Genomic DNA, 13,887 nt, shown 5'->3' on the forward strand with positions numbered 1-13,887 from the left:
GTGGATTCTGTGGATTGAAACTAATGACGCAGAATTACTCTTAACTCCTTTCAAATGGTTTTCTCTGACATTTTGTTACCGTGATGGGTATTGACTGTCTCAGGAGGATACATCAGCTAGAGACTTCAGTGCCTCCAGAACATTTTCTAGTGTTGCTGGGAGGCAAATATTTCTGGATGCCGGAACACCGGAGAAGTCTACAAGTATTGAAAACCAATTGCCTGGCCTTCCCAAGTGCTAGCACAGGAGCTACCCCATACTTATCTACAGAGAATACTTCCTGTTTTGTTCCCCATGGTTCTGGCAAGGCATTGTGTTTCAAATCAAGACATGCTATTTTCTGTGTTTTACTATGTTGTCATAGTCTCTTCTCCATGAAACAGCAATGACTGTCACAGACATAGTTTAATAGGACTTTGTTGTATTGCCAACATTGATATCTTTCTGAATATGGTTATATACTTGTAGGGCTCTAATCTTTAAAAGTATTTACTTATTTGTTTATTTGTGTGTGTGTACACATGTGTTTGCATGCTATAGTCTGCGAGCAGAACTTTGGGGCCAATTTGTAAAAGTGCCTTTACTGGTTGAGCCATCTTGCTGGCATGAAGACATTAACTCTTAACACTTTTAGAACACTGAGAAGTTGGGCAAGAAGACCACAAAGGCTGGTGTGTGCCCATAGTTCCAGGACATCACCGCCTGTGTGTGGGCTTGGCTCTGTGTTCATAAGCCCGAGCATGACCTGGATGTCATCTTTCGAAGCAGCTTTTTCCCCCAGACAGCTGCTCCTGAACTGTTCTGGGTGCTGAGGAGATGGGGACTGCACTATTGTTAGTACTTGGTTTTGTGGCTGTGCATTCCGTGCAGGATGTCAAGATTGACATCCTCGGGGGCCTAGCAGTAGCTAAGAACCGCTTTCTCTTGCAGGCAGATTAGAACTTCACAGAAGAGCCAGTCTGTCTTACTGTTCCTGTGCTAAGGCAGTAACTACCCTTATCTGAGTGGCTCTTTGCTAGCCCCTACTTGGCTTTGTGCACGTAGTGACCCACGTCCAACCTCTTTTCCTTAAAGCCACCTTGCTGGTTCCGTGTCCCCACTGAATAGACACAGAGCAGCCCCTCTGTGGAACTTCCTTCCTATGGTCAATAGAGAACACCTGATTCTGTGGGTGCCTCTTTTACTCCAGTGTCTTTGGGCAGAAATCACCCAACTGCAGTTGCCAAGGTCCATCATCCTCAGGGACAATGTCTTGATTTCTCTAATACCCTCTTAAATTCTTCACCTCCAGTGTTTAGTGGACTTTAAGTGTCTTCTTAGTAATCTAAATGTTCTTAAACCTTTTAGCCATCTTAAGAAGGGGAGACATAGACATGCCACAGTACACATGTGGAGGTCAGGGGACAGCTTGTAGGCCTTGGTCCATCCCTTCCACCATATATGGGTCTTCATGATCAAATTTGGGTTGGCAGGCTTTGGGGAAAGAACCTGTCCCCAGACCCAGTCACGGCCTGTACTCCCTTTATTGTGTTCCTGAGGCTCCCAAGTCTCCCTTCAGAGAGAGAGAAAACTTTCTGTCCTTCGTGGTTTTCTATTTTACTGTCTGAGCAGGAACCAACTTTATTCGTTGACTTCCTTTGAAAGGAGATGTGAAAGGCATCTTTAAGTGTGGTTTGTGCAGTCTAACTGCAGGCTTTTCATCCTCCTGTTCTGAAGCAGTAGGTTGCAGGCGAGAGCCTCACACTCCAGTCCTTTATCTGCTTCCTAGTGTGGCGAGACTGTGGATAATGACTGTCCCTCTGGGGATATCTTTCTGCCTTTAAATATCATGCTGTTCAAAAATCTCACCCACACCTTCGAGCACTTACACTGTTTCTCAATAGTCTTACAGGTCTAAGCATAGCACTTCTGTTAAAAATTTACTAGACTTGCTGTCACAGAACTGAATCTGCTGAGTTTTTAATGTGGAAATTCAATTTTTTTTATTTGAGTCTATAAACCGGGTGGAAATAATTGTCATTTCAGAATTTCATGTAAAAAGGGGCCTTAAAGAACTTGAGAATCCTAAGTCTAGGAAAAGTTACCATAGGTTTCTCTAAACTGTTTCTGTCTTTTCTACGATTGGGGACCTCTAAATGAAGAGCGGTAGATAGACCTGAGTGACTTAGGACTTTATTAGTTGCTGGTCTGCCATCCTTTCACCTGCCTCGTCTAGTTACATCTCCCAGCACACTTGTTAGAATCCTAGCTGCTAGCTGCATGTCCTTTCAGTTTGTCTCAGGCAATCTGATATGTTCTTAACTTCTTTGGAGCATAGGTATGAAAATTGGGCTCTGGAGAGATCAAATAGTTCAGTCTGGTGGCTAATTAAAAGCAACGCATGTTAGAATCCAAGTGGGGAAACTTCCAGGGCACTGGCTTCTGCTCCTCTTCATTATCACCTCCCTGTGTGAATTCGTTACTTTCCGGAATTGTTTGCCTTCTAACGAGAAGAGGAGTTTTCAGTCCCTTCCCAAAGATGCCAAGACATTCTCAAAAGCATCCAGTTTTGTGTGTGTAGTTGCATTTGCATGTGGTTTAGATGACACTGGGAGATGCTTTGTGCTCTCCATCCCATACTGTATGCCTCTTGCAACCTTACCTTGGTCCCTGAGCTTGAAAATCACATTAATGTAAGTTCTTCTTTTGCAGCGGCTCTAATTAGAGGAAATCGTAAAAACTGTGCTCAATTTTCTGGCTCCCTCGACTGGCTGATCAGCAGACTGGAAAGACTGGAAGCGTCCTCTGGTATGTTCCTAGTTTTCTCCTTGATGTGTATGGTGTTCCTTCCTGTTTACTTCTGCTTCTTCTCTTTAAGACAAAGCAAGTTTGAATGTTCAGCATTACATGTTTCTTTTTAATGGGTGGAATATTTTTTTATTTATTGGTTCTGTTATTCTGTTATTCCTGAATAGTGCTGATGTAACAACAGAGCTCTTGAAAGAAGGAAATAATCCATTCTAGAGGCAAATATAAGTGACCATGGTCTGGGAGCGTAGACTTCCATGTTTCACAAAGTTTGTATACTGGCAGAATGAAGAAAGCCATGAATCAGGGAGCTTTCCAAATGCTCCAGTGGAAACACCCAGTCAATGAGGTCACAGCAGAGGAAGGAACGCTCAGCCATAGGCCTCGGTGCTATCTGATGATGCTCAGCCTTTTGGTTGGTGGAAACAAGTGATTTGTTAGAGTAATACATTTTGAGAGGTTGTATCTGCTAGTTATGAGAATGTTAAGTCAGACCCAGAGGTGGGTGAGGAATAGCTGGCTATTAAGGATGCCGAAGATAGCACAAACTAAATCGTAATCAAAATTAAACTCTGGACCCACACCATTCCCATCACCTCACCATCACTTACGTCCCGGACAATTACTCAGCCTTGTAGAAGGGCCAGTGGGAGGCACAGCTTTCGTCCAGGGCATGTTGGCTCACAGTAGAGATCCAGTAAAACCTTGTCCATTTATATTTATACAATGTCTAATGATAAAGTCCTAGAATCCACTAAAGAGCTAAGACTCTTCTTCCTAATCAAACTGATCCATCCTGATATTACTCAATACACAAAATCTTTAGATGTTAGATTTCTTATTTTTTCCTTTGTCATCAAAAAGAACTTAAAGATACAAGGATATTTGGGTGAATTTGGGAAGTTAGGCTCCCAAATGATACAACACCATTGTGAGTTGGAAGAGGCTTCATAAACACTTAAAGACTGTCCACAAAATAGGGTATTTGTTGCAAGCAGAAACTCTGCTTGTCTTTGGCCAGTGTCTCCCCAGCCTCCCTGCCCTCAGACTCTGAAAACCGCTGTTTTCTCTGTCCTCTTTGTTCAGTCATTTTACTTTCCATATGGGGAACCAGCTGGAATCTTAAGTGTCTAAATACCACCGTCTGTGGGGACAGTGCACACTTAAACCATGACAATGCACGTCTGTGCCTACTAGGCCAGAGTTCATCAAAAGATTGCAGGGTAGAATGAGCAAGTGCCATGGGTCAAGGTGAAGTGTTCCCCATGGCTGGACTTTTCTTTGGGTGAACTTGGCTCTTGCAGTGGCATTTGTGGGGATGAGTCAGCTAGAGAAATGTAGCCCATTAGTTGGGGATGAGGTGACTTCTGGTGGGTATCATCCTTTGTGTGCTCGGTATCTGCACAATTTTATAGACCTGGACGTGTTCTTACATGGGGAGCCTGCCACTCTGCTTCCGTGCAGAGCCAGCCTAGGGGTTCTTAGTGAGCCTCAGGTACCAGAACTTTGAAACAGTGTTATGCTCCTGGACATAGGGTGGTTTAAACACCCTAAAATTATTATACTTAATGATTTCTTAGAATTTTGAAGCTCTTCATATTCTAAAGGGGTTACTTCCACTACCTGGGCAAGAGTGTCTCAGCCTCTCGTGTCCTATGAAACCTTCCTCCTTGATACAAGGTTAGATGATAGACAGGTTGAGTTAAAAAGAGACTAGGTTCTGGGGTTGGTTTTTGAGATTTACTATTGCTGGTGGAGAAATCACAGCTACTTGGGTGACACCAACTCAGATGGCTCTTATGACACAGAAAAAGAGAAAGAGGTTATTTCCTTGGAGACAGTGGTCTTAGCTTTAAAAACATTTGGTGGTTTGTGCATGTGTGTGTGTATGGTATGTGTGTGTGCGCGCACACACATGAACATGCACGCGTGCAAGTGTAAAGGTCAGAGAACAACATTGGGCATCAGTCTTCGCCTTCCGCCCCATTTCTTATGGGAGGCTCTCTGATCCAGGGGATTTCAGGGCTCTCTTGTGTCCACTCCATCCTCAGTACAGAAGCCCTGGAATTAGAGATTCACATTACTGCCTCTGGCTTTCACGTGGATTCTGGGGCTTCAAACTTCTGTCCCCATGCTTACACAGAAAATGGCTTTTCTGCTGATGCTAAGCTTTTGATTTAAAGCTTTTATTTTGCAGAAAGCCCACCATGAGATATTGGAGGGATTATGTTCTCTAGTCAAAGGAAAGATAAAACAAAAACAACAACTACAAAATGCAAAGCAAGAATAAACTAAACTAAATCAATCACAATAGCATTGGAAATTTTCTAAAGAAAATGTTTGGTGATAGCCACTGGGATCAGGACCTCTTTATACCCTAATATTCCTGATATTCCATGCTATAATCAGCCATATTTCCTACCCTGATCTGTTGTAACAATTAGAGTGGTGTTTTTATGTGATGATAAGGTGGTCAGAACTTGTAAACCATGCTTTATGTTGCAATTTCCTAAGAATGCAGGAAAATATAGAATGCATTTTGTAAAACTGATTTACTTCAAATGCCCGAAATAAAGTGTTAATAATGAGAAGGTCCTTATTTAGTAGTTAGGTGTTGTCTAAATTTAAAAATTCTGTCCTTGTCAAAAGTTAAACCTTCCTGAGACATGTCAGGAGGAGTGGTGTGCTGCTCACTTCCTTTCTCCATAAAGCATTAAATTGCAGCTAAGAAGGAAGAGGCCGGGAAAGAATGGAGTCTTCATTTGGAGGCATCTTGTGCTTTGCTGTATTTTATCAATAAGATGATATGTAGCACTTGGGGCGGGGGATCCCTCAAAGGAAACTCCAAATGAAACCGAACCCTTTTTAATGGGCGAAAAAATAAAAGAGAAGTAAAAATGTTTAAAGCTACTAGGTCTTCCGACCTTTTTATCTTCTACAGAGCGCTTTTATTAAAGCATGTGGAGAAGGAGGATGGCAGATTACATTTCTAGAAAATGGGACTTTTGGCTATTTCAAAGTCTGGAATAAAAGGTGCGCTGCTTTATGGCAGGTAGTGGAGTGATTTAATAATCATTTTCCATGGTTACCTGAGGACCATTGTTCACTTCTAGCTATAGTGCAGGGTGATGGGATAACAAGGTTTGCTGGATTCTGACTTACAGATGCAGATGTTTCCTGATTGACTTAGTCATGAGTGCACCCTAGATGTTACAGTGGCTGTCAGGTATATGGCTTCTAGAATGTACTTTGTCACTTATCAGGACTGCAAGTTCTCAAGTGGGCAGCGTTTCCTGTGTAGAGTAACTATATTTGCACACGGTTTATACTTCTACCCCAATGACAGCTTTCATTATTATTTCATGGTTGTTCTTCATCTTTTCTAGAGAGTTTTAGAAAGAAAATAGGTTTCTTTGGTACGCTGCAAGGGACATTGGAATGAGCAGTGGCAAACATGCTGTCTGCAGTCCACTTTATAATTATTCTTGGGGTAGCAGATACCCAGTCACATGACCTGGGTCCCTTCCTTGTTCTGTGAGTGACAGTTTCTCTTCAGTTTCTATTAAGGAAGGACCCAAGGATATCCCTCCATTTAAGCACTGGTGTGAGGTTGACCCCCTGAGGACTGTGGGTACTACAGCATGGATGCCCTTCAGATCTGCTAGTGTGGCAAGGACCACTGGGCATGACCATCACACTCAAGAGCTCATAGTAGCCGTGGTTCCCTGCACAGGACTTGCATAAGATCAATCCAGCCCAAATTGGTGTAGAAGTAGAAGGTGCTACCAGGCCCCATCGCTTCTCAAAGGAGTTATTGACAGTTGACAGAAATGGTTGTCCCTCCCCCAGCATCTCCCTCCCTCTCTCCGTTCCTTCCTTCCTCCTTTCTTTCTTTCTTTCTTTCCTTCCTTCCTTCCTTCCTTACGCATATCCACTTGTAGATTTCCTATGTTCCTACAGATGGCCCCATATCTATGCCCACATATGGACAGATGTGAAGTTGGGCAGGGACTGTGTTGGAATGGTTGTGCTGAGCTAGAGAAGAAGCGGGAGTAGATATGTTCACATATGAGATTATCAAGACTGAGAACTTGATCTGACATGCACAATTGCGGGACTTGTAGTTCACGTTCATCTCAAGGTTCAGAGAGCCATGAAAAGCGATGACTAACAACAGAAGGCAGGTGGTCTCCTGGGTCCTATTTTTGTCACCAACAAGACACCACAAGTAGAACGTTAGATGACTGACTTCATGTATTGGGACACAGCCAAATGCAATGTTTTGCACACTTTACTCAATGTCTAGTAGAAGAAGGCCTTATACTCTTTTATCTGTGGCCTGCTGTCTGCATTTCATGTGAAAAGTTGTTTAGAACATTGTATCACATAGCCTTTAGACTGGCAGCATGGCTAGGCAGGTCGAAGTACTTAGCGCTGAGCCTGATGACCTGGGTTCTACCCCTGGGACCCACACAGGAGGAGAGGACCAACTCCCAACGTTGTCCTCTGGCTTTCATAGCACATGCTATGATGCACACACCACTCATATACACAGTAGACACTTACATAAATGAGTAAGTACATAGTGTAGTAGACATTAAAAAAATCAAATGACTTTTAAAATATGTACATAAGGTATATATGTGAAGCATAAAGGAATTTTGTGTTCAGACTTGGACTCTGTCCCTAAAATATATCTTTATGTATATGCTGACCTATAACAGCAGTGAAGAGTCCCCCTGAATTTAAAGCTCTTCTGGTCCTGATGTCCAGGCAAAGGAAGCTCATCTCAAGCCTTCTGCTTTATTGAATGTCTGACATCCTGTCATCAGATTTCCAGTCAAGGTGGAGAAGACAAGGCCAAGCACTTATAGGTCACTTGCTTGAGGTCAAGGAAAAGCAGAGGAGGATTGAATCTGGTCAGCACTGTGGGCTCTGGAGTAATGTTATCTTTGTGCCTCATTTTGCTCAGACTAAAGAGCTTACAGAGACTCGCCCACTGGATGAACTCAGTAATAAACTGAGGAATAAAAAAATATCTAAAGCCAACAACCATAGTGCTAAAGTATCATAGAAACATCTTATAGTGTTTATGATTCAGGCTGCTACTGTTCTTTGAGACAGTCTCACATAACCCAAGCAAGTCTTTAACTCACTGTGCAGTGGAGGATGACCTTGAACTTCTGCTTGCAGACTCCAATTCCTTAGTGCTGGATTACTGGTGTGAGCCTCCACACCTGGTTCTAGGCAGTGCTGGGGATCAAACCCAGAGCTTCATGCCTGCTAAGCAAGCACTCTACCAACCAACTGAACCACACCTCCAGCCTCTATTAAACAACGATGTATCCTAATAAAAATTTGAATAGTATCAAATTTCTAATAAGGTCTTCTAATTTTTAAATCACAAGCTGTCTTGGAACTGTCATTCCTTTTTCCTAACTGTCCTTTGGCAACTGTCATTTCTCTGTCCTTCATAAATCCTGGCTCCTCCAACTGAAGGGCTCAATCATCAGGAGCCTCATTAGGCTGAACTGTACATTATAGTTGCCCTGCTCTGTGTTTGTGATTTCGCTCAGTGTTCCCCAGGAAACTTCAGACTCACACCCACCTTCTAATCCTGAACTGCAGTCTTTCTTCTTAGCTTATTTATTTTGCTGATGCTTCTCCCAGAGTGTTTCGTTGCTTTGTGTATGCATAAGAATATTATGTCTTCATCTCTCTCCCGATTTTGCCAATTTGTGTTCTATTTTCAAACTTAACCTTTGTCAACTTTTCCCCCTCCTCAGTATCACATGAGTTTGAGAAATAATAAGTTTATTTTCCTCTTTAGGTTCAAAAACAATCTGAAAAATTCAAAGTATATGTAATTATGTATTTTCTCTTGCAGCCACGATTTTTAAACTTTATACATTTGAATACTAATGTGATATACATTTTTTCTTTCTCTATTTGTGTAAGCTATGGAAATCCTATTTAGGGTAGCTTCCATTTGTTCTTATGATTTAGCTCTTGTTAACAAAAAGAAAGAAAATTTCATGCTGTTTCTTTATTTTTTGTTCCCTTTTCTGTTTGCCAGAAGACTTAAAAGTAAATTGGTCATTTATCTTGTGCTGAAACTCAAATCATTTCTTATTTTAATCTTGGTGTATGTATATGGTATATATATATATATATAAGTGTGTGTGTGTGTGTGTGTGAGAGAGAGAGAGAGAGAGAGAGAGAGAGAGAGAGAGAGAGAGCACACAAGTGTACAAATGCCATGGCATGCATGTGGAGATCACAGGACCATCCCAGATGTTGAGCATCACTTCCTCCCTTTGTGTCACATGTCCCTTTGTATCTTCCTTACTGTTCCCTCTGTGAACACAAGTGTAGCTCAGCCCAGAACTTCTCACGAGTCTCCTGTAGCTGCCTCCATCTGCAATCAGTGGTTTGTTCTCACATTATCATTCTGCTTTGTGGTATAAACTGTTCGCATCTAGATCTAGCCATGCTCCTCTTCTGATACACTCAGTTTTGAGCATGCGATGAGCTTTGTGAGCCATTATTTGCTAAGAGAACCTGTTCTCAGTCTTTTATTGATTTTTTTTCTGCACACAGCAGAGGCTGACAACTTTCTATAAAAGGCCAATGCCTCAGTCTGATGATTCAGGATACCACAAGCCCCAGAAATGTGCTCCTGTTCTCAAGCCTAGAGGTGCCTGGACAGGAAGGAGCTTTTGGATTTGATGTGTGGGTCTCCTCTCACATTGACAGTTCATGCTTTCCTGAGTGCCAGGGATAAACATGCTCCTGTAGCCTTTTTCCTCTGTGAAGGGTCAACCCATTTATAAAGAACCAGTCATCACCATCTCAGGTTATGGCATCCAGGTACATGTTTTAGAGCCTGTGTGCCCTACGGTCTTTAATACAGCCCCCCAGTTCTTATTCGTAGTGAGAAGTAACCACTGTCAGTAAATGTATGCATTCAAACAGTACAATAAAACTATATTAATAAAAGTAGGCCTCCTTGTGCTCTGTAATATAAAAAAATGGAGAGACATAAAGGACAGGCTGGCATGGGAAACCTACTACAGGTACCTTCCCGTCACTGGCATCATATTCTATATTGGGCTCTGGATGATGAGTTTCTCTGATTGCTGCATCTTAGATGGTGGTGACAGCATGGAGAGCTTTGGTACACTGATGTCAGCATCTCTATCTCAAATCTTGGCTTCTTGAATTTCTGTTTTCTTTGATTTTTCCCCCATTATCATCAGACTGTTGGACAACAGCTAAATTATCTCTAGAGTTTGAGGTCCTATAGAAATTGAATAGACGTGGATATTTTAACAGACTAACACACAGTGAAGAAGTCAGCATCCGTTGTCCTCATCCATAAAGGGCAAGGATTTGGGTCAGGCGCTGTTCTTGAGAACTTGAGAGGATGACGTCTGCATCCTCTTTTGTGAGCCTGACATTGCAGGCTTCTTTGCTAAGAAAGCGAATTCCACTTGACACATAAGAACCGTAATACAGGGTTTTAGAAGCTTCTTCTCAATTCTTTGTAATCCTTAAAGATGCTGAGAGAGAGCCAGCAGTCTACATGTTGTGTCTCATGGTCATGGAAGACTGGCACCATCATTATTGACAGAGAGCAGCACTAATTGGTGGCTAATTAATTCACTTCTTTATTATTAATTGTGGACATTGCATTTGTTTGTATTTGTGTGTGTGCATTTGTGTATGTGTGCTCAAGCATGCTGTGGTGCCCTTGTGGAGGGCAGAGGACAACACTTCAGGCTTCTGCCATGTGTCTCCTGGGATCATACTCAGATCAAATAACAATGATGGGACAACAGAAAAAAGGGACATAGTTTTCAGTTAGCTTTTTAAGTATAAACTAAACATTCTGATAATGAAACCCATTTTGTCTTTGTTCTTTTATAAACCTTAAGAAAAAAGGGCATATTGTACTTTTGTGATAATTTTTAATTTCTGTACTATTTTATTTATTTCCTTTGTTTTTTAAATGAAATATTTTTTTTCTGGGGATCCAACTCAGGTTGTCAGGCTTGACAGCAAGTTCCTTCAGTCACCTATTCCTCTTGCTGGTTTAGGATTATGTTTTAATGCCAGAATACTAGGCCAACCAGTTTATAATTAATGTAGACCTCTGTGTTCTTCTTCGGGACTCAGTGACTGTGGGACTAGGCAGGACAGAAACCTTGGTCAACAGAATGGTGCCAATGTGGACAGCTAAATCCACTTAAAGCCAGAGAAACCTTGGGAAGTAATTCTAGACATAAAAGAATAGAGTTAAGCATGGCTTCTTTTTAACAGCATTTTCTCAGGTGGGCTCTGTTTACATGAGGCAAGCACGTCTCATTTAAGAGAGGCTTCCTGACTCAGCTTTAGCTACAAAAACCTTACAGCTCTTTTAAGAGGCCCCACACCAAACACTTAAATGGTGTTGATGAATAGCCAAGAGTTTGTTTCTTGGTGGTGGCAGGGACCTTGAAATGCCATAGAGTTGTGGCGATAAACATGGCTCTGGCCAGTACCTCTGCCATGAGGCTAGACTCTCAGAAAAGTAAGAAATGGGATGGATCCAGCTGTCAAAGCCACAGCTTTAATCCTAGCCACATCGCTTAGCAAATTAAAGGCTCATGTGGTCAGAAAAAGAGATATACAGTAAAGATAGATTCAAAGACAAAGAAAAACTCTAAACGGTTTACAGTGTGTTTAAAAATATATATAAGCTTGTGAGAGAAAAGAAAAAGAATAAAGTCCTTAAAATAAAAAAGAAAGAAAGAGTAGTTGGGTGTGGTGACACACACCTTTAATCTTAACACTTGGGAGGCAGAGGCAGGTGATCTCTGTGAGTTCAAATACCACTGTGTATTTATTTTTTTTGGGACTGAACGACTGCGGGACTGGGCAGTGTGGAAACCTAGGTCAACACCAGAAAGCTTCAGAATCTGCCCTATGTTACTGCCCATCCATGCTAGTCTCACATGCTGGCCCACCCTGGTGTGCCTGCCCCAAGCATGCACTGCTGTTCTGCCCCCTCCTCTCTGTGAATGCCTGGAGGGAATTTGCTGAGTCCTCCCAGCCTGCTACACTGCTTTCTGTTATACTCCCGAGCTACAGTCAGCTTTCTCAGCTAAGCTCCACACCTCTCTCCACTGGGATCCGTGACTTTGGATATCTGTCAGTCCTGACAAATGCCACCTGTTGCTTTTCCACAGTGCCCTGTGGCAAACACATTGAACACAAAGTAATTACATGTCAAACAGCGTGAGTGTGGTTGATTTTAAATATATATATATATAACCTGGTTCCTAGAATTTCAACCTTCTTTCCCCTTTTTCTTGTCTGTAGGCATTCTGGAGGTCCTCCACTGTGTGTTAGTGGAAAGCCCAGAAGCTCTGAATATCATCAAAGAAGGACATATCAAATCCATCATCTCACTTTTAGACAAGCATGGAAGAAACCACAAGGTAAGTGAGCTTTTGATTTCTGTGAGTGAATTCTAGAATCATTACATAGCGAAGAGTGGGCTATATATTGCCAAAGGCTAGAAGAAAGGACTTTACGTGTTTTTTACCATAATGAAATGATAGGAATCTTGAACCATGTGCATATAGTTGCATACTGAAAGTATAAACAGTGATAAAAACAGGATAAATGTCAAACAAGCCAAAAAGGAGTGAAATACTGAGAGGCCAAAATATCTAACATGTTATATAGTGGTTTAAAATTCGGAGCATGTACATTCATCTTAACCATACTTGATCGCCTGTACATCAGCCTGGCTTTTGTCTTTATGTATCTGTTATAGATGAATTAATAGTTAAGATATATACCAATCTAAGATAATTTCAAGGTGTTGACATTTTCATGAGTGTTTTTTATCCTTGTAACTGTGAGAGTACAAACAGTTCTTGCTCTGTATGTGAAAGAAAGCTGGAGAGTCACTGGGACCTACACTGTCATGTTGCAAGGACCAAGCTGAGGCTGTGGGCAGGACATGATCAAGTGTTGTGAAAGCAGGACACCCAGAGTTTATATTCCCTTCATCCATGTGAATGCTGGGACACTGTGACGGCTTCCTGTAATTCCAGTGCTTGGGAAGCACAAATAGGGAACCCCATTGGGCAAACTGGATCTAGAGTAGTCAGATTGGCAAGCTCTCAGTTCAAGTGAGAGACCCTGCCTCAATAGATAAGGTGGAGAGAATGATTCAGGAAGATGCCCAACATCAACCTATTTTTACATGCACATATACACATACATGTCCACACATATACATGCATATACATCATACATGAAAGAGAGAGGGAAAGAAGGAGGAGGAGGAAGAGGAGGAGGAGGAGGAGGAGGAAGAGGAGGAGGAGGAGAAATATGACAGTATCAGTCACAGCTGGGGTTGTTTTTGCCTCATGGAAAGATCTGTTGATGAAATCAGGGTCAGCTGGATGTGCTGTCTCTCCCCAGGTCCTGGACGTGTTGTGCTCTCTTTGTGTTTGCCATGGGGTTGCTGTCCGTTCCAACCAGCATCTCATCTGTGACAATCTGCTGCCAGGACGAGATCTGTTACTGCAGACCCGTCTTGTGAATCATGTCAGCAGGTAAGTTCCCATGGGCATCGTCTCTCACTTCACACCACGGCAAGGAGCTCTCTCTCCAGGGAAGCCAACAGGAGGCCTGTTTGTATTACTGAGCATTTGTGTCTGTTCCCCCATTGAACAAACATTGTTTTCTATGAAGTACAAAGGTTAATAAAATAGCAATGGAGGAACAAAGTATGGACTTAGTGCAAACACACGTGTAAGAGTTTCTGTTCACTTTCACATGTGGACAGATAGCCTCGGGCATCCTCAGAAGCAGGCAGTAGCTGCACTGATATACAAGGATACAGCTAAGAGGCCACACTGTTCTTCAATATTCTGCAAATGTGTTTACTATCAGTGCTTAAAAAATATAGTGCCCCAAGTCTAAAACATTTCAAACTAAATAACTAACGAAATGGTATTTTCCATCGGATCAGCCTTTTAGGGAATCTGACAGTCATGAGTGTCACCTACAAGCTACCCAGGGCTGTGCCTTGCTGATGGC

General features: G+C 42.2%; 1 protein-coding gene across 8 annotated transcripts in view; it reads left to right on the forward strand.

The window, feature by feature from the left end:
• Ryr2 (ryanodine receptor 2) overlaps positions 1 to 13,887 on the forward strand; it is a 570,252-nt gene that overhangs the window by 307,818 nt on the left and 248,547 nt on the right. For all 8 annotated transcript variants that reach the window (XM_041630688.1, XM_041630687.1, XM_041630690.1 and 5 more), the window contains 3 exons: positions 2,692 to 2,787; positions 12,151 to 12,269; positions 13,267 to 13,400. In XM_041630688.1, coding sequence (XP_041486622.1) covers positions 2,692 to 2,787; positions 12,151 to 12,269; positions 13,267 to 13,400 — 349 coding nt within the window. The remainder of the gene's footprint in view (positions 1 to 2,691; positions 2,788 to 12,150; positions 12,270 to 13,266; positions 13,401 to 13,887) is intronic.

The sequence above is a fragment of the Microtus oregoni genome, unplaced genomic scaffold (genome assembly GCF_018167655.1).
Source record: "Microtus oregoni isolate MIOR12 unplaced genomic scaffold, Mior012 000035F_ref0000213, whole genome shotgun sequence".
NCBI lineage: Eukaryota > Metazoa > Chordata > Mammalia > Rodentia > Cricetidae > Microtus > Microtus oregoni.